General features: G+C 43.3%; 1 protein-coding gene across 1 annotated transcript; it reads left to right on the top strand.

The window, feature by feature from the left end:
• Positions 1–1112: 1112 nt before the first annotated feature.
• LOC119391371 (uncharacterized) lies at positions 1113–26321 on the top strand. Its single transcript, XM_049415262.1, has 2 exons — positions 1113–1282; positions 25174–26321. The coding sequence occupies exons 1-2, from the start codon at positions 1113–1115 to the stop codon at positions 26282–26284; spliced, it is 1281 nt and encodes a 426-aa protein (XP_049271219.1). The 3' UTR covers positions 26285–26321.
• The last annotated feature ends 87 nt before the right edge of the window (positions 26322–26408 follow it).

Here is a 26408-nt window from a genome sequence, read left to right as displayed (position 1 = left end):
AAAAGGAGTGCACAGCGGGACAAGCCAAAACTCTCGCAAAGGGCGTCGGGGCACTCTCTTTGTTCTAAGAGTGTAGCTTTGTCTGCGCGCTCAGCGCTGCGTGATCGGCGTGCTTTCCACGTTTCTTGATTATGCACGTTCATTGCGTGATTCAATCGAGGGCATCTACTGAGACATTTCACGGCCCAGTGCCTTGTCTGACGACGACGGCTACTGTAAAGCACAAGCGTGCGCCTCAGCGGCTGCGTAGCTGAGTTCAAGTCGCCAAATTACGCAACTATGTGATCTTATTGTGTGACGACATTTGTGCAGGTAAGGCAGCCCGGGTGGCGTGTTCACACAGCAGTGATGATGTACGAGAAAAGTTGTCTAATAAGCAAACATGGATTGTGCTACAGGTAGTATCTGCTTTTCTGTGTTGTTTTGTTATACACTTCTAGTAGCTCTATTTGTGTCATTTAAGCCTGGTGTTCTGCGATGTCAGTGCACGCTAAAGAAAACCAGATTCCTAAAATTTCCGGAGCCCCTCCGCTACGGCGTGTCTCATAATCATATCGTCGTTTTGGCACGTAAAACTCCAAATGTTAATATTATCGCGAGGTCATCGCTTGAAGCGATTGTGCAATCGCCTGCCGCCATAAAAATTTGCCTGCTTTTAAAGGCACTGGTCGCCTCGTACAATTTCTGTGAATTAAAGGCAATGGTAATAATGAACTAACGTGCAAAACAACTACAATTCAGTGGACGGGGACGCAGATAGACACAAAACGCTTGCTGCTCAGAAGCGTATGTATCGCCGGTTGCGTCACCATCTACTGTGCTGCGCTCGTTTAATCCATGACAAACAGCATAATTCTTCTATGGTGAGGATTTCAGCCTGGCTGCGCAAGGTCGGGGCGCGTAGCACTTATTTCAGGGGTCTCAAACTCGCTTCAGCTGCAGGGCCGCAGTGGCGAAATTTTTTAGTCTCCCGCAAGGGCAGAGACAGCGAAAAACTGAGAGGGGAAAAGATGGGGAGGGGCGTGAAAAAAATTGTCAGCTAACGTTGCAATTTCAAAGACGGCCTTTTCCATATATCATATTGTTGACGATGGAACGCGTTTATTTGCAGAATGGCCCACGAACCCAACTTCCGAGCGGCACGCGTACCGACCGAACATCGGAGTGACCCGCCCGTGCCTGTGCGCAGCTTGATCTGCCTGCCACGCGTCAGCCTCAGTCATCATCTCACCGGCCTCGCCTTTCATCACTGCCACCTGGAGAGCCGGCGTGGCCGACGGAGGTGAGGTCGCTGGACGTACCGCTTTTCACAAAAGTATACCCTGCACCTGCACCACAATTGTGACGATGGAACGCGTTTATTTACAGAATAGAAAATGAATGCAGATGTACAGCTCGGAGTGAAAAACAGTTCACCGAGCCGCTCGCGAGCAAGTGCAGCCTCGTTCTCATCCTTTTCATCTACTCTCCGATAGCATGTTTAACTATATTTGTCATTTATAAAGGGAATTTGATGTCAGGTTTTGAGAAACATATCGACACTGATACATAGACGGTTTTACGTTAGACACATGGGCGCGGCCACCAAACGCTGTTAAATCAGTTTTTTGTTTATTTTTTAAATAGCGACGGGAATTAAGAAGGTCACGTAACGTCGAATGCACCAACCAAACAGCTTTCATGCGCACTGTAGCACTGTTTGTTTAGTTGTTCAAGATACAAAACAGCAATGTTTACAGCCCAATGCGTGGGCACCAAAAACCACCAGTAAAATAGTCTATAGAAGGACCGAAATCGATACGCCGACAGTGAAGTATCGAGTTTTTGTTTCACGGCTATGTTTAAGTGTATGGTAACCGCATGGGGTGCCTTACGAAAAATGCTTAGATCAGTCTCGCCCGAGTTGCTCACGAACGTATTTATTAAATAAATAAAAGGAAATATGGGACGAGGACAGCAATATGCAGGCTGCAGGCTCGTAGCCGTGGGGGGGGAGGTGGCAGGGCCCCCCCCGAAATTTTGATGACACATTGTGTTTTATCGAAAATAAATCATGAAAATAGGTGTTTTTCTCAAATAGTCAAGGTTTTCAGCAAGTGGCCCCCCCCATAAAAAATTCCAGGCTACGGGCCTGGCAGGCTCGGCCGCTCGCTAGAGATATACGGGCCATATGTTTGAGAACTTTGATTTAGTTCTGCAGAAAACTTACAAGAAGGCAATTGATTTGACTGAATCATATCATGTGCTGGCAGTGCTGGGCAGTATCGAAGATACATGTATCTTAGATACTCTTTGTGTATCTTGTATCTGTATCGCGATACGTCTCGCAAGACGTATCAGTATCAGTATCAGTGTGTATCAGTATCTGTCTCCGATACATTGAAGAATGTATCGTGTATATTAAGATACAAGATACTGCCATCGCAGCGCCACCGTGCGAAACAATAAACGCTGACTGAACTCCCCTTCTCAGTCCGATACTTTTGCCACTAAGCCACCAGAATTAAACTAAAGGCAGTGATATCATTTTATCTTTCCGCCAGAGTTATCAAGCGAAGGCAGGCTATGAGCTCTGAGCGTCCGTCTTGATGGAGTAGAGTCACGTGGCGCTCGTGTCGTCTCTAGAGACAAGCGTGCGAACGTCTTCGCCCAGCCGACCTTTCGTTTTCTCGTTTTTTTTATTTTTGTCAGTGCCATGACACTTGGCTCTTAGCCACTGTCCTGTGCGTGCGGCGTCTTTCGCACAAATTCTGATGCCTCAGTAGTGTCGTTATCGAAGTTTCTGTTGCGTTGTGCTTCGTTACGAAGTCTGAAGAATTAAACAATCGGGTTGCTTTGCGTCTCGTGAATTTCACACTTCGCCGACTTCAAGAACCTCGTGGACGTAAGTTTGGCTTACATGCAATGAGATTGATTTATATGCAAATAAGATTCTAGCATCTATATAACCACCGGTACCGATGCAGCATCTAACAGAACAAACATTCAGCTAACAAAAGCTAACTAGGCGTGGCTCTCTTTCTTTTATTTAATGAGTTATTAAGATCATTATTTGATTGTTAGCACAACCTCTTTCTAAGCTGTCCTTCTTTTCCATCCCATACGTTACCTATGTGTCGCTATTGTTTTTAGAGGCGAAGCTCCTTAGGGTGTGGGTCGTTCCCTTTTGTGTAGTAGTAGTAGTAGTAGTAGTAGTAGTAGTAGTAGTAGTAGTAGTAGTAGTAGTAGTAGTAGTAGTAGTATATATGTAGCCAGCTCTAGTTTGATGAATTGCTCGCTAGATGAGCAATTCACTAGATGTCATAATTTACAAGACATCGTAGTGTTCCTTGATTTAATCACACTAAAAGACATACTTTGCGGGCGATATACTGTCTTGAGCTTTCAACTTTTCGTCTTAATATACATGATAAAGAAATTATTTCTACGAAAAACGCAAAGCACACCTTGAGCAAGATGTTTGGTTTTGGGACGCTTTATGTGCAATAAACGCCGTGCATTGTTCGTGAAGCCGGAGCACTTGCATGATCGCGTTCCGTTGGCTTTCGTTGGGCATGCTACCAACCTCGCGTCGTGGAACGCGAAGAGGAACGCTACGCACGTCGTGTCTTCCCTCTAGCCTTGCCGTTCATTCTCACAGGGCGAGCGGAGAACGCGGTCGCTCTTGGCGCGCTTTCTCTTTCGCTCGGGAGTGGACACGTTCCCTGCATTTCACCGATCACAAGGTGGTGATAATGAAGGGACCACGTAAACCAACGGTACAATAAAAGTTTGATGTTTAATATATACACGGGGTTTAACACTCTTTATATGATGCACTGGGCGAATTTCACGGAAGATTTTCACGGTTTACCGATGATTCCCTCCGGAGCTTCGCCCCAGTCATCATCATTCACCCCGTGGATATGCTGTGATTTTTTCCCGTCTGCGTACTGCAATACGACTTTACCGTGCTTCCAGGATATTCTCTCTGCTTTATTCTTACTTTTAACTCTCTGCGTCATTTCTGCTACTGTTTGTGCACATATATACCACTTGAGTTTACTGTTATGTCAAGGCGATGTGGAGGACAAATATATAATAATATGCGCGTTCCTGGAGTATACAGTAACAAAAATTCTGTTTACTACATAGCAGAATAGCGAAATTGAGTTTGTATTTTAATAACGTAAATTATTAGGAGCCATCTTACAGATGTTGGCAAAGGGACTGCAGAAACATTCTCCGACTGAATGATCCGTTTTCCTCATGAGCATACCAGCGAGTGGTTTTGCGCTATTTTCCATAGGCACTGAATTTTTTGTGGTCTTACCTTAAATGCTTAATTGCCAGAGCTATTAGGAGTTACCTGCCGCGGTGGTCTAGTGGCTATGGTGCTTATCTGCTGACCAGAAGTTCGCAGCGGCCGCATTTCGATGGGGGCAAAATGCTAGAGACCCGTATGCTTACATTTAGGTTTTAGAATCCCAGGCTGTCGAAATTTTCGGAGCCCTCCATTACGGCGTCTCTGATACCGTGGTTTTGGGACCTAAAGCGCAACAATTATTATTAGCTCTTGGGTGTGCCGCCTGTATCGGTTTCTATACTTATTCACTGTGTTTGTACAAAACGGCTTCTCTATATCACCTAAATATACTTGTTTTTCTTTTTATTGCGATATCAATTATCTGGACGCTCTTGGGTGATTTTTGCTGTCGCCGTCGCCGTCATGCCCCAGATATGTATATGTATGTATATATACAAAAAGGCAGAGAGAAAAATAAAGCAGAAGCAGAAAATTCCGAAGCGCCCGACAGGGGAATCGAACTAGCGACCCCTCGCTCTATAGCCTGCTTGATTAGACAACTCAACAATGCCCCATGCATGCGCCGACGAAATAACAGCGACCTATTTATATACACCATTTACCGCTGGTGGTAAGGAAATATCGGATGAGCTTGAGCGTGTTTTCTGTCACGCAAGCTCCTAATTTTCTTTGAATGTGAAAACTGCCCTTGAGACGCGCACGACAAAGTGGCCCTTTTCTGTACCCACTCGTGATGTGAAAGAAAAAAAAAAACAAAGAACACCGGGCACGCCTTACATCAGACGCCCCCGTGTGGTAGGAGACGCAGGGGGGTCACTCCAGGCGTCGCAGTTTAAAAGAAAAAGTCATAGTTTTGCCGCAACGGCGAAGAAATGTATGCGATAGCAACAAATTGGAATGTGACGCGAAGAACGGAAAGCAGCTCAAAATTTGAAGCGCGTCGCTCAAGCGCAAAGTACGCACGAAAACAACACACACAAGGCGAGCGCGAACTATCAGGTGTCGCAGTTGTTACTTATTTGTGTTTGACAACGTGCTCGTTTCGCAAACACGGGCGCGGCAGCGAGCGAAGTGACCTTTGTACGCTCTGTAACTTCAGCGCGGACATCGCGGTGAAATCACAAGACATACAACCCCCCTGCTCCCTCCACGAGGCGCACGCAGGCGACCAGGCCCCGTGGGCGAAGTGCACCGAGGCGCGCGCGCGCAACGCTACGTGCGGGGCAATGACCTTTAAAGCGCGCCCCTCGCGCACTTCGCGCCATCTCGCTGGTGAGTAAGAAAGCACGCTGAAGTAAATGGTGTACATAAATAGCCCGCAGTTAGCATATTGAACGACGGTACTCTTCGTGGCCTAGCCGTCTAATGCCGCGCGCTACGGAGCGAGAGGTCGGCCGTTCGAGTCCTCTCGTCGGAAAGTATTTCTGAATTATTTTTTTGTGGCTTATATATATATATATATATATATATATATATATATATATATATATATATATATATATATATATATATATATATATATATATATATATACATACACGGTGTATGACGGCGGCAACGGCGACGGCAAAAACCAGCCGAGACTGTCCATATTTAGGCTTCCTAATTGTTCTTACTGATACTAATCACCAGGTAATTGTGGTTATAAGAGGCAGCATAGTGGGAATAACGGCGGTGTACTGTGGCGCTTTGCGCAACTATACAATACGTCTGAGACAATGCTGGGCTGGCACATGTCCTCTCGTAGACGAAAAATTGTTAAAATTGCGCATTACTGAGCACGTGACGTACGCTTTACGCCAGCAGATAAGTAGAATGTAAAAGTCATTGCAGTTTTATGTTCTCATCGTAAACACGATGCGCAGCAAAGAATGTCGCTGCCAGCGTTCTTACTGCTGTACACCTGTCTGGTGATCCGGCATTGCGAAAACCGTAATTCGTTTACGGGCAAGGTAGAATTCTGCCCAGCGCTATTTGCGCCATCGTGCGGAGGCCGATTAACGTGAGAGTTTGGGCGAGATGGTAGTTCATCGCCTCGTAGCGACTGCCACCAATTTCAATTAGTGGCAAGCAAGAATCACAATCAGCGGAGTGTATAAAGAGCTACCTTGTTAAGCAGCTAAGTTGTTTCGGAATGAAAGTAATATGCCTTGAGCATGAAATACAAAGCTTTTGAGATACTAACAGACATTTCATTCAAACGAAACAAAACTGGTCGTAGTTAATATATTTTAAAGCAAACATTTTTCTGCATAGGCGTTTAGTGGTATTATACAGATGTATAATGATAATTTTGCTAATGTATCGAAGTTTCTTAAGATACAATTGGAATGTATCGTATCGGATACATTCAGTGTTGTGGTACCTTGCATCTGTATCTCAAGTACTTCTTACCCGAGTATCTTGTATCGTATCGCGATACAATTTGAAAGTATCTTTGCCCAGCCCTGTGTGCTGGTAGTAACAGTAAGTGTGCATATAAGTGCAAGCTTAGGGGGAGATGCGGGTCGAAAAACGCGATTTTTTCTAAAATTATACATTTTTAGTTTTCAGCTGTTTTGTTAAGATTGGTATTTCTACTGTTCCGAAAATAAAAATCAAAGTGGAGACTCAACTGGAAATGCGTTAAAATTGCGTCTAAAGAGCACAAGGTGGCTGTTAATCTTGACCGAAAGTGTGACGTCTTCTAGCGCCTCGCGGCCGATAACGCGCGGCCGCTCGCCATTGGGGATCGCATGAGGAGATCTTCAAATAACCACGGTTTCCCGCGCTGCAGAAGCGCAAGAAATTATAAAGAAAGCATGCTTTTGCCGCGCTTTTCGAGCGCTGCGACTGGCTTTTAAATCACGTGGTACGGATCGGGTACCGCCATTGGCCGCTGCACGCCTTGCGTGTTCTGAAGCCTGCTTGCAGGGTCCGTGTTTCATGGAGGTGCACAGCTGAACGTTTCTCTCGCGTATTTATTTTTCACCATGGACGAAGAGAACCGTAGCAAGCGCAGTCACCGCCCAGTGAAGTATCGCTCGGCGAACAAATTTCGAGGACGGCGGCGCAAATCGATGCCAAACACTCGCCGAACGGCAAGTGCGTCTGCTGCCGCGAGGCCTAGCGACGGCGACGGCGATGCTTCCGACAAGCTTGCCGCGGCGGTCGACTATGTCAGTGCCTCTCAAAGAGAAGATCGGACTCTTCGACGACGAAGAAAGAGCGCGGTAGAAAGAGTCTTCTTTGATCGCTGACATAACAGCATTGAACATCCTCGTGATCGGTACAGTGTGTCCAACGTGTCACCGTTCGGGAATACGCGTCCGGTAAGCAGCTTACAAACGCAAAGGCGTCGGTTCTGGAACTACAATGCGAGAACGGCGAGTGTCCCGAAAGTATTCTTTCGATGACGTATACGTTGCGGCGAGTTACTTTGAGCGAGGAGGCCAGCGTAGGGGCGGCGAGTGACGGACCGATCGCAAGCAGAACCTGCGGCAGCGGGAGCTCGCGCAATAGCTACCCTGCTCGAAAGAGCTGTGAAGGAGAAACTTGTGGCACTAGCTAATTTTAGTGGCAGTGGCTATTAGAAAAATAATTTACCTATTTTGTGTGCAATTTTGATCGGATTTCGTTACGTCTTTATAAATAAAAATCCAATTTTAACTTTAAACTTCGTTTTTCAGAAAACACGCATTTTGGGAACTTTTTCAACGTGCCCCTCTTGTTTTTGGTACTTCTGGTGCTCGTATCTGCATGAAAGTTTGGCCAAATTTTCTCTAATGTGTGAGGAGTGCAGTTATCTCCTCGAAATTTCAATATTATGTTATGCATATTAGAAAATTTGCAAGTAAGCATTTACTGGGGTCTGGGTAATATGAACTTCCCATGTCTGAATTTTTCACGTCTAGTAAATATTTTATATGCACTTTCTGGATAGTTTTCTGCACTCTACAGTTCAAATGGAGCAATATTAGCCATGAATTGTAAAAATATATAGAAGTTTAAGGATCGATATAGGGGGGCTACAAGGCCTATGTTTTACACATTTGTCATGGTGCAGAACAAAAAGTATGCAACTTACGAGAAAACTCAATATTTATTTGAAATCAGCATAAAAACCTCTACGAATACCCCATGTCTCATTGCTCTAGGATGAATATTAAAAAAAAGTGTCTTGACCCGCATCTCCCCTTAATTGGAAGTAGTACAGCATGTATATATGAACTATAATTGACAGATGTGTGTGTCAGTTCAACTAAGCTTATTAAGGTAACGTATGCTTTGCTTGTTGCTGTGTTTGCCTGGGAAGAAACGTGTCAATTATTAGTCCTGCCATTACATATATTTGTTTGATGAACCAAACATGTTCTCTCTAATACTAATTTTTTAATAGTGGAGTAGCACCATTGCAAAAGCTTCTTATCACAAACGGCTTGGGCTGTGATGGTGTATCAAGAACATTACTTGATTTTGTGGTACCGTAGTTTCCGCTTCCCTTTGTGCTTTCCTAAAGAAGCATGAAGCCAGAAGTGGGGTCTCATTTGCAGTATTCACAACCAAGATGTATCAATCAGGGAAAGTGATGACAGCGCTGCTTAGTTTATGCACTTATTAATTCAAGAACGTCATTTCTGATATGTTTACATGTTTTCTGATCACAGAATTCTGGACAGTGTGGTTATACTGATTTTGTGGCGTGCCAAGCACTACGAAATTGAACAGACGAAACAAGGGGAATGGATCAAGGGCTAGTTTTTCTTGTTATAGCAACCTACTAAAGCAAATGGACAATGAAGCCAAGGAAGGCATAGGGGAGATTATTTTAGTTTTTAGCTGCAGTGTGGTAATTTTTACATAAACTGAAAGGAATTAAAGTGAATAAAAGAGACACTTGCTCCTGCCAGGGACTGAATCTGTAACCTTTGGATAGTGCGTCTAATGCTCCAATGGAGCTGCGACAGCGGTCATTGTCCCATCCATCCCATTGAGCACCTCAATGTGTAATCCCAACAGTACATGCTAGTGCCACTTTTGGCCATCCTGGCGTCTTGTAGAACTCTGTACGAGCTGGCAGCTGGCCAATGAACCCTTGCATGCTACCTGAAGCCATCAAGTCTACCGGGACGAGGCCCTAGCTATGAAAGGACAAAAGAAACGTAGTGAATTAAGGGCTCATTGAATTGAACAGACACTTGTAGGGCACAGGACGAGCCGTTCATATGAATTGACTTTAGTGCAACAAGTTTTTTTTTGAAGAGTTTAAAACAGGGCTTGTTGGCAAAACATACCCAAAATTTAAAACCACGCAAGAGCAGTAGAGGAGACAGAAAAGCCAACACAGTGCTCAATCTTTGCTGTAACCTCTGGTGTTCTTACACTTCTACTAAGTCTTCAGCTATCTTGAAATCTTCACATTCATGATGTCGTACAATAAGGGTGGCTCGTTACCGTACATTGTGTACATAGAGCATACACTGATCTATTTAATATTGTGATGAGAGTGCTGATGGAGTTTTCTGTGCAAGTTGCTTATTCGGCAAGCTGTATTCTTCATACTTTTTAGTACGCGAGTGTGGGAAAGCTTGACATGTAATGCATAGTTAAAATTGTCTGCGAAAATTCATTACCCCACTAATATTTGCTCTTAATGCATCCTAAGCTCATCATTCATGGGCAGTTTTGGTGTATCAACAGATACCTGTGTTAAGCCATCATGTTTTATATGTACTACTTGTGTACTGTAAGGCCTCTATTGTGTGCAAGTTATGGAATGTTTTGTGGTATTTTTAATGCATGTACCCAGCATAGACGACTGACTGTTCAAGGAACTGAAGCAGTGGACAGCTTGCTGTAAAAGATGGGAGCATTCTTCCTCAGGTCTGGACAAGCCCATATTAAGTGGTAGGTATTGGTTCCTTCTCTACAAATGGGCAGTTCGAGAAGAGTAGCTTGGGCTTGTTGGTACCTAATGCGAGTAAAATAGCGCGCAGTTAGACAGAGTAAGCTGCATGACACAAGCGCTATCAACAGATGAATATTTGAAATAGCAGAGAAATACTTGTGCACAGAAATGTGTGAGGTGAGTGCGCATGTCACAAAGGCATGACTGCAAACTATCTGAGATCGGCACAAAAGATCGGAAGTTCGTTTACAGGCAAGCTAACAAAAGGCGTGCTAACACACCGTGTACCTAACTTCTCAATCATTTTGGCTTCTATTTTATGACGATCTGCATTTTATTTACTGTTCACAATCACGTCAACTTCATCAAATTCAGGCTGACATTCACACGTGCTACAGTTGCATAGCTAGATGACCGTTTTTGTGCTTTTGTACATTGCGACGGTGTTCTCTCAGGCGATCGTTCAGGCATCTAGCGGACTGGCTAATGTAGAACTTTCCATAATGCAGTGGGATCCGATACGCAGCATGCTCAGTGCATCTAACAAACGTATATCTATGTTTCTTTGAGCATGTCGCTAGTAGCTCCTTCCTAGAAACACTACTATTGCAAAGGCTGAAAGGTTTTTGAGGGGCACTAAACACAACAGATACATCAACGCGACCAGAAATCCTCTTGAGATTATGCACAATATCATGCATGTAAAGGGCTACACAACAATGCACGCGATGGTGCGGGCAGATAATTCGTGAAGAAAAACTTCGACCACTGCTGCCTGTTGATTACTCGGATAACCAGCTTTCAGTAAGCGGCCTGTTCTTTAGCGCAAAGACACAAAAGTCTGAATGCCCTCTGCGTGTTATTATATCTTAGAAAGCAGCATGGCAAAAATCGATTTCTAGCTCCTTGCTAGGAAAACTAAATCTGCTGCAGTGTAATGAACCTTTTCAAGAAAGATATTCTACCTCATTGATAATTTCAGAGAGCACCGTGGCAATCAAGCAAAACACAAAGACGGTATTCTAGCTATGCAGTGCGACATGTGGATGTCAGCAGCAATTCGATAAAGTTCATGTGATTGTCAAAAGTAAAAAAGTTAGTCCGTGAGATAATTGAAGCCGAAATGATGTGTGAGCGCGCACTCACCTCACCTGTTTCTGCACATAAGTATTCCTCTGCTATTTCAAATAAACAATTGTTAGCGCTTGTGTCATGCTGCTTACTCCGTCCCTGTGTAAGTGTGCGCTATTTTACTCATCCAACTGAGAAACTTATGGCACTATATGTGAGGAACACTAAGTCAGGAAACAGTATGTAATAGCAAGTGCTTGTCATATTGTTCAAACACACAATGTTGCAATTTGCCTGCGGCATAGTTTGCACCTTCACAGCTCTTTGCAAACAGTCGTGCAGTTTGGCACACTTCACTCTGCTGTTCTGGGTCACAGACAATGTGGCCGGTTGGATCAGAGTGATGTGACATGTACCCAAAAGAAATGTCGTCTGAAGGACACTCATCATTTATGCCTTGAGCTCAAATGAAAAGCCAAGGCTTTTGTACTTCGTTACAGCCTCTACAATGAGATCAAAGATAAATTGAGATCAAAGTACTGTTGAGCAAAGCGCGTCAACTGCGCTTAGAGAAAAAATGGAAGTTTGCCTGGATTTCGCAAGGAAAGATCCTCATGAGGAAGACAGAAACCTCAACTGTGCTGAGAATTGAGAGTGAGAGTGACCTGGCACAAATTGTATAGATTTTCTTTGTTCATGTTCATATCTTCTTGTTGTTCTTCTAAATCGCCATGCCTTTTAGTTTGGATCAAATAGATCAATTAACAAACCACCAAGATGTGTTCTCAGTTTTTCATTGCAATGTGCGCAGTATAAATAAAAATCTTAACTTATTGAGTGCTTACTTATCCCAGCATACTTTTCTTTTCGACTTGATCGCTATTACGGAAACCTGGCTCAAGGATAAAGAAACGCCATTTATACCAGGCTACAAACTTTCCTCTCTGCCAAGGGTTTCAAGGGCACGAGGAGGTGGTGTTGCCTTCTTCATAAAAGAAAGTATTGCTTTTGAAGTTCTTCCTGCCCTTACTATCAGTGATCCTACAATTGAGGCACTTTTTATAAAAATTGAATGTGGTATAACAGTCGGTGTGGTGTACCGGCCTCCCAGTTCTGCTGTTTCAACTTTTATTGAGAAACTTGAATCAGTTATAGAAATCTTAACCTCTAAAAAAAGTAACCGTATTGTAATTGTTGGAGACTTTAATATAGATGTTTCTGGAGATACTAACAATTACACCTTACTTTTGCAATCATATAACATACACAATCTTATAACAGAGCCAACGCGTATCACAGGCAATTCTAGCACTTTAATAGACCATGCGCTAACGAACATCACATCTAACAGATGGGCCGGAACTTACCTAGATCCAATAGCCGATCACATACCCATATTTGTTGCGGTTAAAATCCATGGAAAGATAACCGCGAACATATCTGGTTATGAACCGCAGAAAAAGATTGACTATCGATTAGCTCGTGAGAACTTGCAGCATGTAAACTTCTTTGATACCTATGATACCGACATCAATAAAGAATATACAAACTTCTTTACAGTACTCCAGAGTGCCGTATTGCAGAGCTCCACACACAAGTCCTCGGGTCGATATGTTGCCCCTATATGCCCATGGATGACTCACGACATCCTACGCATACTGAAGGAGAAAGAAAAATGGCATGACAAGTGGAAACGTGCTAAAACCAATAATTATTATCTGACCCAGTTTAAGCGTTTCAGGAACCTGTCGGTATCTCTACTGCGTAAAAGAAAGCAAGAATACTTCTCTTCTCTTATCATTAATGCTCAGGGCAACACTGGTAAAATTTGGAATATTGTAACAGGTGCAGTAGGGCTTCGTTCAGAGCAGCGTATATTGCCTGATGTACTTAACCAGGATACAGCTGAAGAATTTAACGAGTATTTTGTAAATATTGGACCGCAACTAGCAAACCAACTTCCTCAAATCACCGAATGTACGCAGTCTATCCAATCTGTGGTGAACACTATGGTAATTGAAGATATCACAGTGGATGAAATAATAGCAGTTGTTAAAGGGCTAAGACCTAAGGCAGCTGGGCTTGACCAAATACCTGTTAAGCTAATTAAGGACAACATTGACATCTTAGCTGGTCCCCTCCTACACCTATTTAATCACTCCCTTGATTCCGAAATATATCCTTCAGAATTTAAAATAGCAAAAGTAATTCCGATCTATAAGGACGGAGATCGTTCTAATCCATCAAGTTATCGGCCGATTTCGATTACTAGCGTTATCAACACAGTTTTTGAAAAGATACTATCGGTGCACATAAACAAATTCATATCCAAATACAATATACTGAGCCCCCACCAACACGGGTTCAGACCTCAGAAATCTACTTCTTCCGCTGTTTTCACCCTTACGCACCTACTGAATACGGCTCTCCAGCAGAATAAAATTGCGGTCGTTGCCTATCTCGACATTAGAAAGGCCTTCGATACAGTTGACCATCATATATTACTGAACAAGATTAACAATCTAGGGTTGAGGGGCAAAATCCACAACTTGCTCCGAAGCTACCTCAGTAACCGCAAACAGCAAGTAATATTTAAAAATTATACGTCTACTTCACAAACCGTACTAACTGGTGTGCCACAGGGTTCCGTCCTTGGACCCATGCTTTTCTCACTCTACATAAATGATTTCCCTGCAACGCTTGGGCATTCACAGGCTTTGATGTATGCTGACGACACCGCTCTTCTATTTACTGGTGACAGTCTGCTTGATATACAGGATAAAATAAATGCTGAGTTAGAAAATGTTTTTAAGTGGTTCACATCCAATGAGCTGACCCTTAATCTTAGTAAGACTAAGTATACAGTTTTTCATTCCAGGAAGAAAAAACTCAATACTGAAATACTGGATATATCATTACAAGGTATAAAACTACAACAAGTTTTCTCCTATAAATATTTAGGCATTTTCTTAGACTCAGACATGCACTGGAAAACTCACATTAAACACCTTTGTTCCAAGCTTGCTTACGGATGTTATATTCTTCTTAAGGCTCGTGAATGTTTCGAATATCCTGTCCTACGCATTCTGTACTTTTCCTTTATACAAAGTCACATATCTTACTGTATTGATTCATGGGGAAACACCTTTACAACTTACCTTGATCCTGTATTCCGTCTGCAAAAACGGGCATTAAGAATTATCACTTCTACGCGTACTCAATCCAGTACGTACTTGTACAGCTCATTGCATGTGTTGCCAGTGCATGCATTATATGAATTGAAAATTGCTGAGGTCATTCATAGTATTATCGATACCAATGATCCGCTTCCAATTACATTGTTTAAGATCCCGCTACGAAATACAAGAGCTGCAACTAATCAGTGTTTTAATCTGCCTCCATGTCATAATTTGTACGGGAAAAGGCTCGTGGAATTTAACGGCGCACTTATTTGGAATTCTCTGCCCATACATATAAAAGAAGCCCGCAACTTCAGGTCTGCTGTCAGAAAATACTTTTTTGAAAAATACTGTCGATGAGAGTACACTTCATTATATTTACATTCTTGCATAAGTTGTGCGTGTCAATGCTTAAGTTGTGCATGTCATACTCATTGTTATGTATTTGCTTTGTTCGCTCGCGTGCGAGAAGGATAATAGAACACTGATGTTATATTTATATTTGTGTATGAGTTATGTATGGTAATATTACTATTATGTATCACGTCTTCTGTTTCTGTTTGCTCGCGTGCTGCATTTCATACCCTAAGTTGTCTGTGGACCCGGAACTAGCCAATGGCTATGGGTCCAGTAATGCTCTTGTATATTGTAAAGTATTTTGTAAATAAAGAATGAATGAATGAATGAATGAATGAATAGAAATCTCAGACTTCCAGTCACATGCTTTGTGCTGCTTACAAGTTGCTTCTGTGGTCACTTGAACCAATCCTGTCGCTCTCTTGTCATCTTTGAATGACACCAGCTTCTCTTCTGATGAGCTCGTGAACGCAACAACGCTGCTGATAGTGCATTTCATTTTTTTCTAAGGATATATGATATCAATAGCTGCATTAGTAAAGAGAAATGGGCAAAAGCATACCTGAAGGTATGTCTTGCTAATGGCTGCAGCCGACTGCACTTTCATGAGGAACAGGCATTCAAAGATGGGCAAAAAATGTCTCAATAGAATCTGATTTCTTGTATCACTGTCTGTCATTGAGATGCTTTTTTCAGTTGCTTTTTTATCATTTTTTTCACACCTTACTTGTTCAAGTAGGATGCTCAGAACGAATGAAACAAGTGAAAATGCTTTTTCCCCATCAAGCCGTCCAACTAACTTCTTTTCAGCGTGCAGTTCTATTCTTTATAAAGCACTTCAAAAATTTTTCTACTGAACTATACATAATGCAAGCTCCCTCCTTCTCTGAAGCACAGTGTTTAAAGCAAAAGGGCATCTGAACTTCTGTGGATTTTTGTTCTTGGTAGTGCATAATTGCAAACTGCAGTAGTTGCCAAGTCTTAAATATGTGCTGTTCATAACATTCTGACTGCAAATAATTTTTGTTCATTAGCCAACTTTATCACTGCATTGGCTCTATTCGTATTGTTGTATTGTACAGGAACAGGGTGAAATATTTCCTTTTTCTCTCTAAACATTTCAGACGCCACCAATGAAAAACTGTCTGTAAATGCGTCAAATTGATACATCATTTCAAGGCACTGGATATTCTATTGCAACAAAAATAATGTCATAACGCATTATTTATGAAGAGAAGTGGAAATTTTAAGGGCTCGTGTTTTTTTGTTATATACAATATTCATGAACACTAACAGACAATAATGCCAAGGAAAGTATAGGGGGTGTTATTAGTAGTAAATGTAATGTAAATGTGAAGAAAGAAAAGTGGACGAAAAGATAACTGGCCGCGGGAAGGGACCGAACCTGCGACCTTCGAATAACGCTTCCGATGCTCTACCTACTGAGCTACCGCGGCGGCCATCTCTCCGTCCACTTTATGGGGTATATATGCGTATTTAAACGTGGGAGCGTCAGTCAGCGCCGCCAGTAGCCATGACGGCGAGTGTGGAACACTCTTTTTCTGCCTGTTGGCGTTATCTTTTCGTCCACTTTTCTTTCTTCACATTTACATTACATTTACTACAATAAAATCCCCTATACTTTCCTTGGTATTATTGTCTGTTAGTGCTCATTATTATTGCATTAATTTATGTGTGTTATAGTAATTATAATTCAATTGTAATTAAAGATCTATTTATTGTAAAGTCATTCATGCTACGTTCTTGCATTAATAGAATGAAATCTTACGCCAAAAATATAGTGCAAATTTGTTTTTGTGTATGTTCATTTGGAGTGAAGAAAAATTATACTTTTGATGCGGCTCGCGGGAAGGAGCACTTCGAACGACTCGTTGAACAGTGTAGTGCCTTCAGCAAACTGATAATATACAACAGTACACTGCAAAATGAAGTTAAATGAACACAAATTTATTATGCAGCAGGTTCATTTGATCCAAAGCTCAACGTATCTTGTTCAACGTATCTTGATCAGCGCTTCTTGTCATTCCTCCCTGTGTGCGTTGTCTTGCTTTTCGCGCTGCTTACTTCCAAGGTACCACAGAATGTAAAGTGCATTCTGACTTATGCCCGCATGGCAGTTAGATGTTTGTACATATGTGAACGTCGTATATGTCTGTGCACAGGCATGAATGAACAGATTATGTTGCACATTAATGTAACCTGTAATTCTTTAGAGTAAGACAAGGGACCTAGAAATATTATGTTCATGTAAGACAAAGGCATGAGATAGATAGATTCAATTCCTGGAAATGAACAGTGTTCAGTACTGTGATATCAAGGGCAATTCAGTGAATAGTATTAAAATTGTGAGATTACTGAGAAAGACAAAAATATCTTTCGTGACTGCATTTACTAATCCTGATGTAGAAAAACCTTTCTGCTAACTTTGAATTTTGATGTTTATATGTTACCACACTGTGCATGCTGATGGCATGACAACTGCGAAGGGTAAATGTTGGAAAAGCTACAGATATGAGAGCTAGGTAAAAGGTATGCACTAGTGACCTGTTGTATTTTAGAATTGCGTGGTGAATTCCTTGACAAAATGTTCATATTGTTTACTTTTACTTTATTCAAGCATTCTGGTGGGTCAATCGGAAAACATTGAAGCCACATGCCAATTGGCTCTGTATTAATCACAGCTTAAGAGAATTGAAAGGTTCCTTATAAATAAAACATCCTTGTGATGTTTCGAAAGCAGGAACAAATGTGATAATGACTTCATAATTGTATTATGGAACCATAAGGACACAAACAGAATATCCAGACGACACATTTTTGTGCCTTCCAGGGAGATCTTCAATATCAACCTGATGAGAGGCAGCAAATGTGGAAATGGACGCAAGTCAAAGACTGCTGCAGACAGCAAAATAATGAAACTGATACAACGATTGCGCTGAATCACCAAAGATGTAAGTAAACTTTTTTGCTGGTGTTACTTGCTGATGAGCTTAGGAGTGAGTGAGTGAACAACTTTATTGAACGATCCGGCAAAACAAGGAGAGGGGAATGGGGTGGTGGAGACTCTTGCGTGCATGCGAGGGCTCGTTTATATTGTGTCTAACGCTGATGAGCTTGTAATTCCTGCTATATTTTGGTTCCGTAAGTAGGGCCTGATATTCAATAAGGGTGTGCTGAATATATTGGTAGACAAGCCCGAAATGGTGAGTCTGAGGAGATCCATCATAAACATTTTTATTGAAGGAATGTTGAAGGACTTGTTTTTACACAGAACAAGACAACCTTTATGGTAAGTGAAAGCAGTTTTCAGATATACTAACAATATTTGCGGAATTGTGTTGTCGAATTTACTTTCCTTATTCTTAATTCTTTTTCGCTTGCATGCTTCCTCCTATCTCTTTGTCTAAACAAGGGGCACCAGTGCCACCCCGTTTATTGCTCATACTATGAGGGGGTGCTTTGCTTTGTGAAAAGGAACATAAGAGCCCTATGTTAGCTAGAGGCTGTTCTACCAGCTGTAGGTGGTGGTCTGGCATGCGTTCGCCTCCTGGCCATGCCTGGTTATTTTGGCCCCCAGTAGTCGACAGCTTGAGCGGATGTGCTTTCTCATGCAGCAAACTGTGCATTCTAGTCAGCTGTCACTGAGCGTCGGCCACACTCTCGCTAACCTCTTTCATGAATGACTCTGTGTATGTCAGCGGACTGCAGGTTGTCATATTGACATCAGCAGGAAAGCACATACATGGTGCTATTTTCTGTGGCTATGTAACCAGACGATATACAAGAAGGCAGACAGTATTAGCAAACAAAATTGCTTAAGTTGACCAACTCACTCTTCATCAATTTCTCTCATTACTGCAACAGCATACTTTCCGCAATGTAAGAGGCTGCCTCATTCTCGGTTAATTTCTAGGTGCTTTGCCACGTTTGCTGCATTACTAAGCATCCGAGCTCGGGGTCGCCAGGAACAGAAAAAAAAGCCGAGGGCGAGAACAAGTAGGAGGTGTAGTTTATTTTGTTAGCGGTCGTTTTGATCGAGTGCTCGGTTTGATACAAGTTACTCTGAACGAGAGAAACTGTATCTTGGAAGCAGGGCAGAATGTCAGCGTCAGTGCCACAGAATGCAAAATGCTCCTGAGAGGTTGTGTAGCTAGCTTTGCTGCATACTGCAACAATGCAAGGAATAAGCCAGTGGAGAGCAAAGCTACGTCCCCATTAGGATAAACAGGAGTATCTGCGACCTCGATTCCATTGTCAGGTGTTGAATTTCTGGAACTTTACGAGCAGGGACGTGCGTTACTTATGAACTCCAAATGGAAAGTGTTTAATAATGTGTAAGACATTAAGATGTGAGGGAAAGTTGGGCAGCATCGATGTGCCTGCCTTTGAGCGAATGCCTTGGGCTGTTGATGCCGCCTATGACACTCACTCATTGTACATTTCGAGTTAATTTGTGAAAACACCACAGGCAAGGACGATTCGCAACACTGTCCACCTGACACTACTTGGCGTGATGTGGGAGCGGTAACTGAAACTTTGTTTCACAAGCGCACTTTTGGAGTGGCTCATTGTGTACATTTTGATTCGCTTATTTCGTGTTGAATGTGCCTCGTTTTTTGCAGAAAGGCTAAATGTCACAGAACGTGTTTTTATCTCTTCTTTAGCACTTTTAATTTGCAATTTTTGACAAAAACCGACACTCCTTCTCAGCCGGCCTCCGTTCGAATCTGTTCACGGCCATTGCACGTGTCCGACAGCTAGAGCGCAAAATTTGATTTTCACTTTTGCTTTGTTTTCTTGCTTTCAAGATCACCCTTTGCTCGAACAGTTACACATGTCTAATCTCAACATGGTAATCTAGCATTTCAACCGAACTTAACGTCTCCCCTCATGTCTTTACTGTCGACTGCACAGAAGACATTTGGATTTTTTACTGGGAACACTACATTTATTCAATAATGCAGGGGTTTAGGGTACACATGCCCTTTTCTTTTTTTTATGAGATTGGGCGGGCTGTGGATGCATCAAAATTCAAAACCTGCTGCTGTGTGGCTCGTTTGTTTTTGCAAGGTAGATGCAAAATTCAGTTTCGGCACAGATTGCCTTCTTTCATTTGGTTCAAGTGTCCTCATATATATTGTTTCTTCTCTTTTCAGATGAGCCAGAGTGCGAACAGTATACTCGTGCAGTTTCGCAGAATAAACCCCATCTTTATGCGTTCAGAGCAGCTGGATATTCACTGTTTACTTGGCAAGAAGTAGTATGTATGCATGCTTCCTGCCACAGCTATGTGCTGTCCCACACTTTGTGGGAAACACAGTGAATTCTGCGTTTGTTGAGAAATATATGTGCCAAATAGTGCATTTTGTTCCTTTGCAGTCACCAATGCACACAAGTTGACCCCGAACTGTACCTAAAAAGTTTTAATAATGGGTGTTCTGTGGTGAAGAAAGTTATGGTGCCAGTGGCAGCTTCTAGTTTGCTGCGAAAAAATTGTTAGAGAGATGATACACAGGTTAAGCAGAAATGGTGACAAAAATTTTCACTGGATGTTAAATGCAACAGTCATGAGAAAAGACATGCATGTACATGTTGCCCCTGTTCAAACATATATCAGGCTACAAGTGCCATTATATTTGGTCTGCCAAAATAATTGTTCAAGTTGAACAGCAATATCTGTTCTTGGGATTGCCAGACTTTTTGTGACTGGCGTCCAACAATGTTTTCACCAAAGTTTCATCCCGACCAGGCGAGATGTTGTCAGACCCTAGACTTCAAAAAGCCAAACTATGTACGATTAATTTGTATGTGGTGCCAGAACACTTCAATTTTCACTGAAGTAGCAGACACTTGTAGCCTGGCATTTGTTTCAACAGGGGCAATATGTACATGCATCTTTTTGACTGTAGTGCTAAACATCCAGTGGAAATTTTCGTCGCCATCACTGCATATTGCGCTTTTCCTCTCTAACAACTTCTTCGCTGCAAAGTAGCAGCTGCCACTTGCATCAGTTGATAACCATAGCGGTAGGTGCATGTAAAGCACCGAAACTTTCTTAACCACACGGCAACCATTATTACAAATTTTTAAGTACAGTGTGGTGTCAAGTTGTGCACTTTAGTGACTGTAGAGCAACAAAGTGCGCTATTTGGCACATCTCATATTCCTCATTAGTGCGAAATTTCCAAGTCATGACATGCAACATTTTCAAGGAGGCATTACGTACATTTCCAGGACACATTACGTATGACAATCATAAGGTGACATCACGTACAATGTTTCTTCGAGACATAACGTACGACATTTCTAAGAAGACATTACGTACAATGTTTCTAGGAGACAATAGGTACAACATTTCTAGGGAGACTATTTACGGAAATAGCTGTATTTCGGAATCGGAAAAGTGATCGGCAACTGTTTACTTTCAGCTTTTCACGTAAACAAGGGGCAACATTTCTAACAGTGATAGCTGTGTGCCATCGTGGGCTTACGAGGCACGTCGAAAGCACTGGCGTTTAAAGGGTAACTTATGGTACGACGTAACGTTATCTCTCACGTTAGAGTACATACGTCAGTATTATCGAAACTAAGTTGACTTTATGGTGCAATCATGTGAATATCATACGTAACCTTCGTTAAGTATTCCTCCGAGGTCGAGAAATGCTTCAATATAGCTTGATGAATCATAGGAATACAAATGTAATGTTTAATAGACTGCTATAAAAGCGGAACCAACACTGGAACCACATACGTTAATCTGATATGACGCCTGTATCGTAGGAGTGCACATGTAATGTTTATTGCTTTCTTGTAAAATTAGATAGCCAGCACCACAACCACAATTGACTTTGCACCGAAATTAAGCCTGCATGGGCTGTTTTTCCAAACCAATTTAGACCTGGCGTCGCTCTGTGGCAGAATACCTGACTGCCACGCAGAATGCTTGGGTTCGATTCTTGCTAGCATGCTAATTTTTATTATTAAATGCGAAGCATTTCTTTGCAAACCTTTGGCACTTTGAGCGTTTCCATCCATCCATCCATCCATCCATCCATCCATCCGTCCGACCATCCATCCATCCATCCATCCGTCCGTCCGTCCGTCCGTCCGTCCGTCCGTCCGTCCATCCATCCATCCATCCGCCCGCCCGCCCGCCTACGTCTGGGTGTTCTCGTGACCACACCCTTAACTTGGTGTAGACCAAAATTGGCATGGGAGGGTAAGAGGATTTGACGAATATTACTGTCGGGTCATGACATGAATAACGTGTAGATCCTGTCGCGTACATCGTCAAACCCTTTCCTCCAGACACTTGTGGCACATACCCGTTTACCACGGGCCGCGGTGTACGGGTATGCGCCACAGATAATTGACAGTTTATATGTAACCAGGAACGACGAGAAAATCGGTAACTTGATGGAAAGAATGAAAATTAGCATCCCAGCAGGAATTGAACCCAAGCATTCTGCATGGCAATCAGGTATTCTACCACAGAGCCACACCAGATGTACAAACTGGTTTAGAAAAACAGCCTTGGCAGGCGTAATCTCCATGCAACGTCAATTGTGGTTGGGGTGCTGGCTATCTAATTTTGCAAGAAAGCAATAAACACTACATGGTACTCCTACTACGTGTACTTCTACGATACAGGCGTCATATCAGATTAACACCGGTGGTTCCAGTGTTGGCTCCGCTTTTATAGCAGTCTAATAAACATTAAATTTCTATTTCTATGATTCAGCAAGCTATATTGAACCATTGCTCGATCCCGGAGGAATACATTCACGAAATTACGTATGATATTCACATCATCGCACCGTAAAGTGCACTTAGTCCGCCAGAACGACGCAGTGTCCTCTTCATTTCTTACGAGGCTGGGCGATGACCTCTTGCTGACCGAGGATGATGCCAGATTGATTGACAGCCGCTTTGTAGACTAGGCTACGTAGGTCACATACGCCCAAGTAGTCTACGAATACAACAAGTGCCATGCATTGATGTTGGTCTACGTAGCACTATCCAGGCCTAGCAGCCTCGACGGCCTATATTGACAGACAATTTGGCGACGAAATGACCGAGGCATTCACAATTTCCAGCAGCTGTACTATAAATCATGCTTGACTACACATGGATCCCTCGTCATCGCGATCACGACCGGATCCGATAACAAGTAATGACCAGCTGCTGGGGCTCACTGATCACGGTGATGATGACCTCGTTCAAGAACTGTCAAGAACCTCTTCCACACATGAACACGGGTTCGTGAGACGTGCGTGCGTTCTCCATCATAAGGGACAAGTATAATAAGCACTACATATCAGCTTACCGCTTCTGGTGTTGGTACTACCCACGTTGCCGTTGGCAGCGTTACCCAACTGTAAGAACTGGTTCTAGAACACATATGCGGCTCTTCAACATATATGTGTGCGTATAAAATTTATACTAATCTTTAGCGTCATTTTGTAATGTTTCGCTCAGTAAAAAAATTACGCCACACTCACCTTCCCGCCGCATGCTTCGCATAACATCGAATCCCACGGTACGTGGGATCTGCCGAATTTTTTTCCATTGGTCGGGTGAACGCTGCCGATGTCGGTTTCTCTTAACGCTGTCGCATTTAAATGACCAATATCTGTTTTCGCGGTTTCTTTGTTAGATACAAGCTGTCGATCAACTGTGGCGCATACTCGTATACCGCAGCCCGTGGTGAACGGGTATGTGTCACACGTGTCTGGAGGAAAGGGTTTGACGACCCACGCGACAAGAGTTTCACGTTATTCATGTCATGACCCGACAGTCATATTCGTCAAATCCTCTTACCCACCCATGCCAATTTTGGTCTACACAGAGTTAAGGAGGCGATCATGAGAGCACCCGACGTAGGCGGCTAGATAGATAGATACGCAGGTAGAAACTCTCAAAGGGCGAAAGGTTCGCTAAGAAAGGCTTCGCATTCAAAACATTTACTCATTCTGCGACGGTGTCTCCTCCCATCTTCGCTACGTATAGATTTCGCATGGTATTTCTGCTTAATACTTAAAATACGAGCGCGTAACTTGAACAGGCACTTCGAAAGACAAGGGCAAGCGCAGTCGCGAGCGTCTTCCGAAGATCCTGTTTAACTTACGCGCTCTTATTTTAAGTATAATGGATCACCAATCCGCCCAATCAGCCATTTTAGCAAGTTACATTTGTGCTTGCTTATGGTCCCTGCGTGTGTGCCGTACTGCGGCATGGCTCGACGCACCCATTGGTTGCTCCAAAGCTTGCTCAGAAATGCAGGAACCGCAGCGTATGTGCTTAAACTAATATTGTAATGTGCTCGTGCTTTACAGCCTCCGGTGTTTGCGGTCGCTTTGACGAACGAGCCGCGTACGAGGTCGCCATTCTTTTCGCCGCTCCAATGCACCTCCTTCGTCCACTGTCAACAAAAATAAGTGAACATGCACAACCACCCCGCTAGCGACACCATTTGCCTGCAAAAAGCGCGAGTCCCGAAGAAAACAGAAAACACGTGTTTCGAAGCGCCGCTGACGCCTTCTTGTCTTTAGACCTATGAGTGAGCATTGTCCCTACGTTTCGGAATACATACGGTTCCTCCTTTAGAATTCGAGGGAGGGAGACACACGAAGAGAGCTTCTTTTCTTGTTCGGCTTGGATGAAAGGGTGCGTCAGGAGGCGGCGGTGCTCGTCAGCGAGAAAACACAGCAATGCGAGGGTGGGCCTTAACCGGTGGGAGTGAGTTGAAGAGTAAAACGGGGTGGGGAGCTTCTCTGACGTGTGGCAGTGTCGAGGTTGACTGCGAGATGAGAAACGGATACTTGGAGTGCCGGGCTGTGTGAAGCTGTATGCAAGAATCTCTTACTTTTTCTTTTTTGTTCCGCTCTGCGAAGGGAGGAGTAAATACCCTATGTGCTATAGGTTGCCTTGAGCGTGGTTCACGCTTGGTGTCGCTTGTATCTGCCAGCATTCATTTCCTTTAATTGGTTTCAGCTGCGAGGACTACAGTTTCAAGGAAATGATTCGGCGGTCTGCGTCTTTGCAAAATTGGGGGCGTCTTTTCCGTCTTTGTTACAAGGTTTCAGTTGCGCTGATGGAGCTGGCGTCGCAGTCAGTAAAGCGGTTTTGTAAAAGATGGGGTTCGCTCTTTCGGTGGCGGGTCTTTGAGAACAGGCAGAGAATGTGCTGTGTTCGTAATGCTGAAAACATGTTCACGAACCGGACGTCCCCATCCTCGGCTGCGAGCCACGCGCTCGGAGGAGTGGAGCGTCAGCAAGAACGTTGTTGTTTCTTTTTTCTGCAGCCAAGTACGCCGGCGGCTCTTCGAACATGTGCATGGTTTCTATTTGAAGCCGCGCGCGCGGCATCGTTTGGGGTTTCGAACTGGCCTCGGCCAGGGGCTTTATTCCTCCCGTTTCGGGCTGCACTTGTGTATGGCGCAAGGGGACGGGCCACTCGCGTTCTTACTGTCACGTGACTCAGCCTCCCCTGGATCGGTCCGTCGTCGGAGTCGACCCTGGATCGGTCCGACGTCGGAGTCGACCCTGGATCGGTCCGACGTCGGAGTTCACCAACCCTTTCTTGTTCATCGTCCAGGTGAGGAAAGACTACGGCAAATCATTCCGTAGTAACAATACCTGCCTGCTATTGCTGCCGTGCCCACGGCCCCTTGTAGATGTGCTCTTATTCATTCGTTTCTCGTTAAGATTTCTTCTGTTACTGGGGGGCGATGTTGAATCAAACCCCGGCCCCGGAGACTCCGTACTTGCCGATCAACTAAAGGCTATAGCGGACGATATCCGAGAAATCAAAGCAGAAAAATCTATCACAAATCAGAAATTAAGTGCAATTGACAGGAAACTTGAGAAACTAACAGGTCTTGAAAAACAAGTCTCCGCTTGCACAAAAAGAGTAGTTGAGCTCGAGAAAAATCTGGCAGCCATGACAAAAAAAATTGACGAACTGGAAAATAGAAGTCGTCGTTCTAACATCATTGTGTACGGAATCCAAGAAGAACCGAATGAAACAACTGAAACGTTGCTTCGAACTACCAAAGAACGCGTCCTCGAAGGCTTGCTGGGCCTTGACATTACAGGAATTGAGAGGATTCACCGACTTGGAAAACTAGTCAAAGAGAATCCCACAAAAAGCAGACCCGTAATCCCAAAACTTCTTGATTACCGGGATAAGGTCAGCATCCTGAAAGAATGCTTCAAATTAAAAGGTTCTGGCTTTTCTATCAGCGAAGATTATTCCCATGCTGTACGTGACGTCAGGAAGAAGCTCTGGAATCGAACAAAAGAAAATCGCGATCGTAAAGAGAAAGTAATGCTAACATACGATAAGGTGCGTATAAATGGGCGACTGTTTGCCTGGGACGAAGAGCGAAATGATATTGTTGAAATGAAAACAAAAAACGCAACACCTTTAACCGAACCCCGAGTCACCAGAAGCAAAAAATAATAACGCTTCTTAACTTCAACGCACGTAGCCTGGTAAATAAAGCACCTGAACTTGAAGCTACTTTACTAGCCTTAGAACCTCACGTCGTAACCATCACTGAGACTTGGTTGCACTCTGGTATTTC

This window comes from Rhipicephalus sanguineus, chromosome 4, assembly GCF_013339695.2.
Source record: "Rhipicephalus sanguineus isolate Rsan-2018 chromosome 4, BIME_Rsan_1.4, whole genome shotgun sequence".
Classification (NCBI taxonomy): domain Eukaryota; kingdom Metazoa; phylum Arthropoda; class Arachnida; order Ixodida; family Ixodidae; genus Rhipicephalus; species Rhipicephalus sanguineus.
The sequence above is the reverse complement of the archived record's forward strand: the minus strand, read 5'-3'. Positions and strand labels throughout refer to the sequence as shown.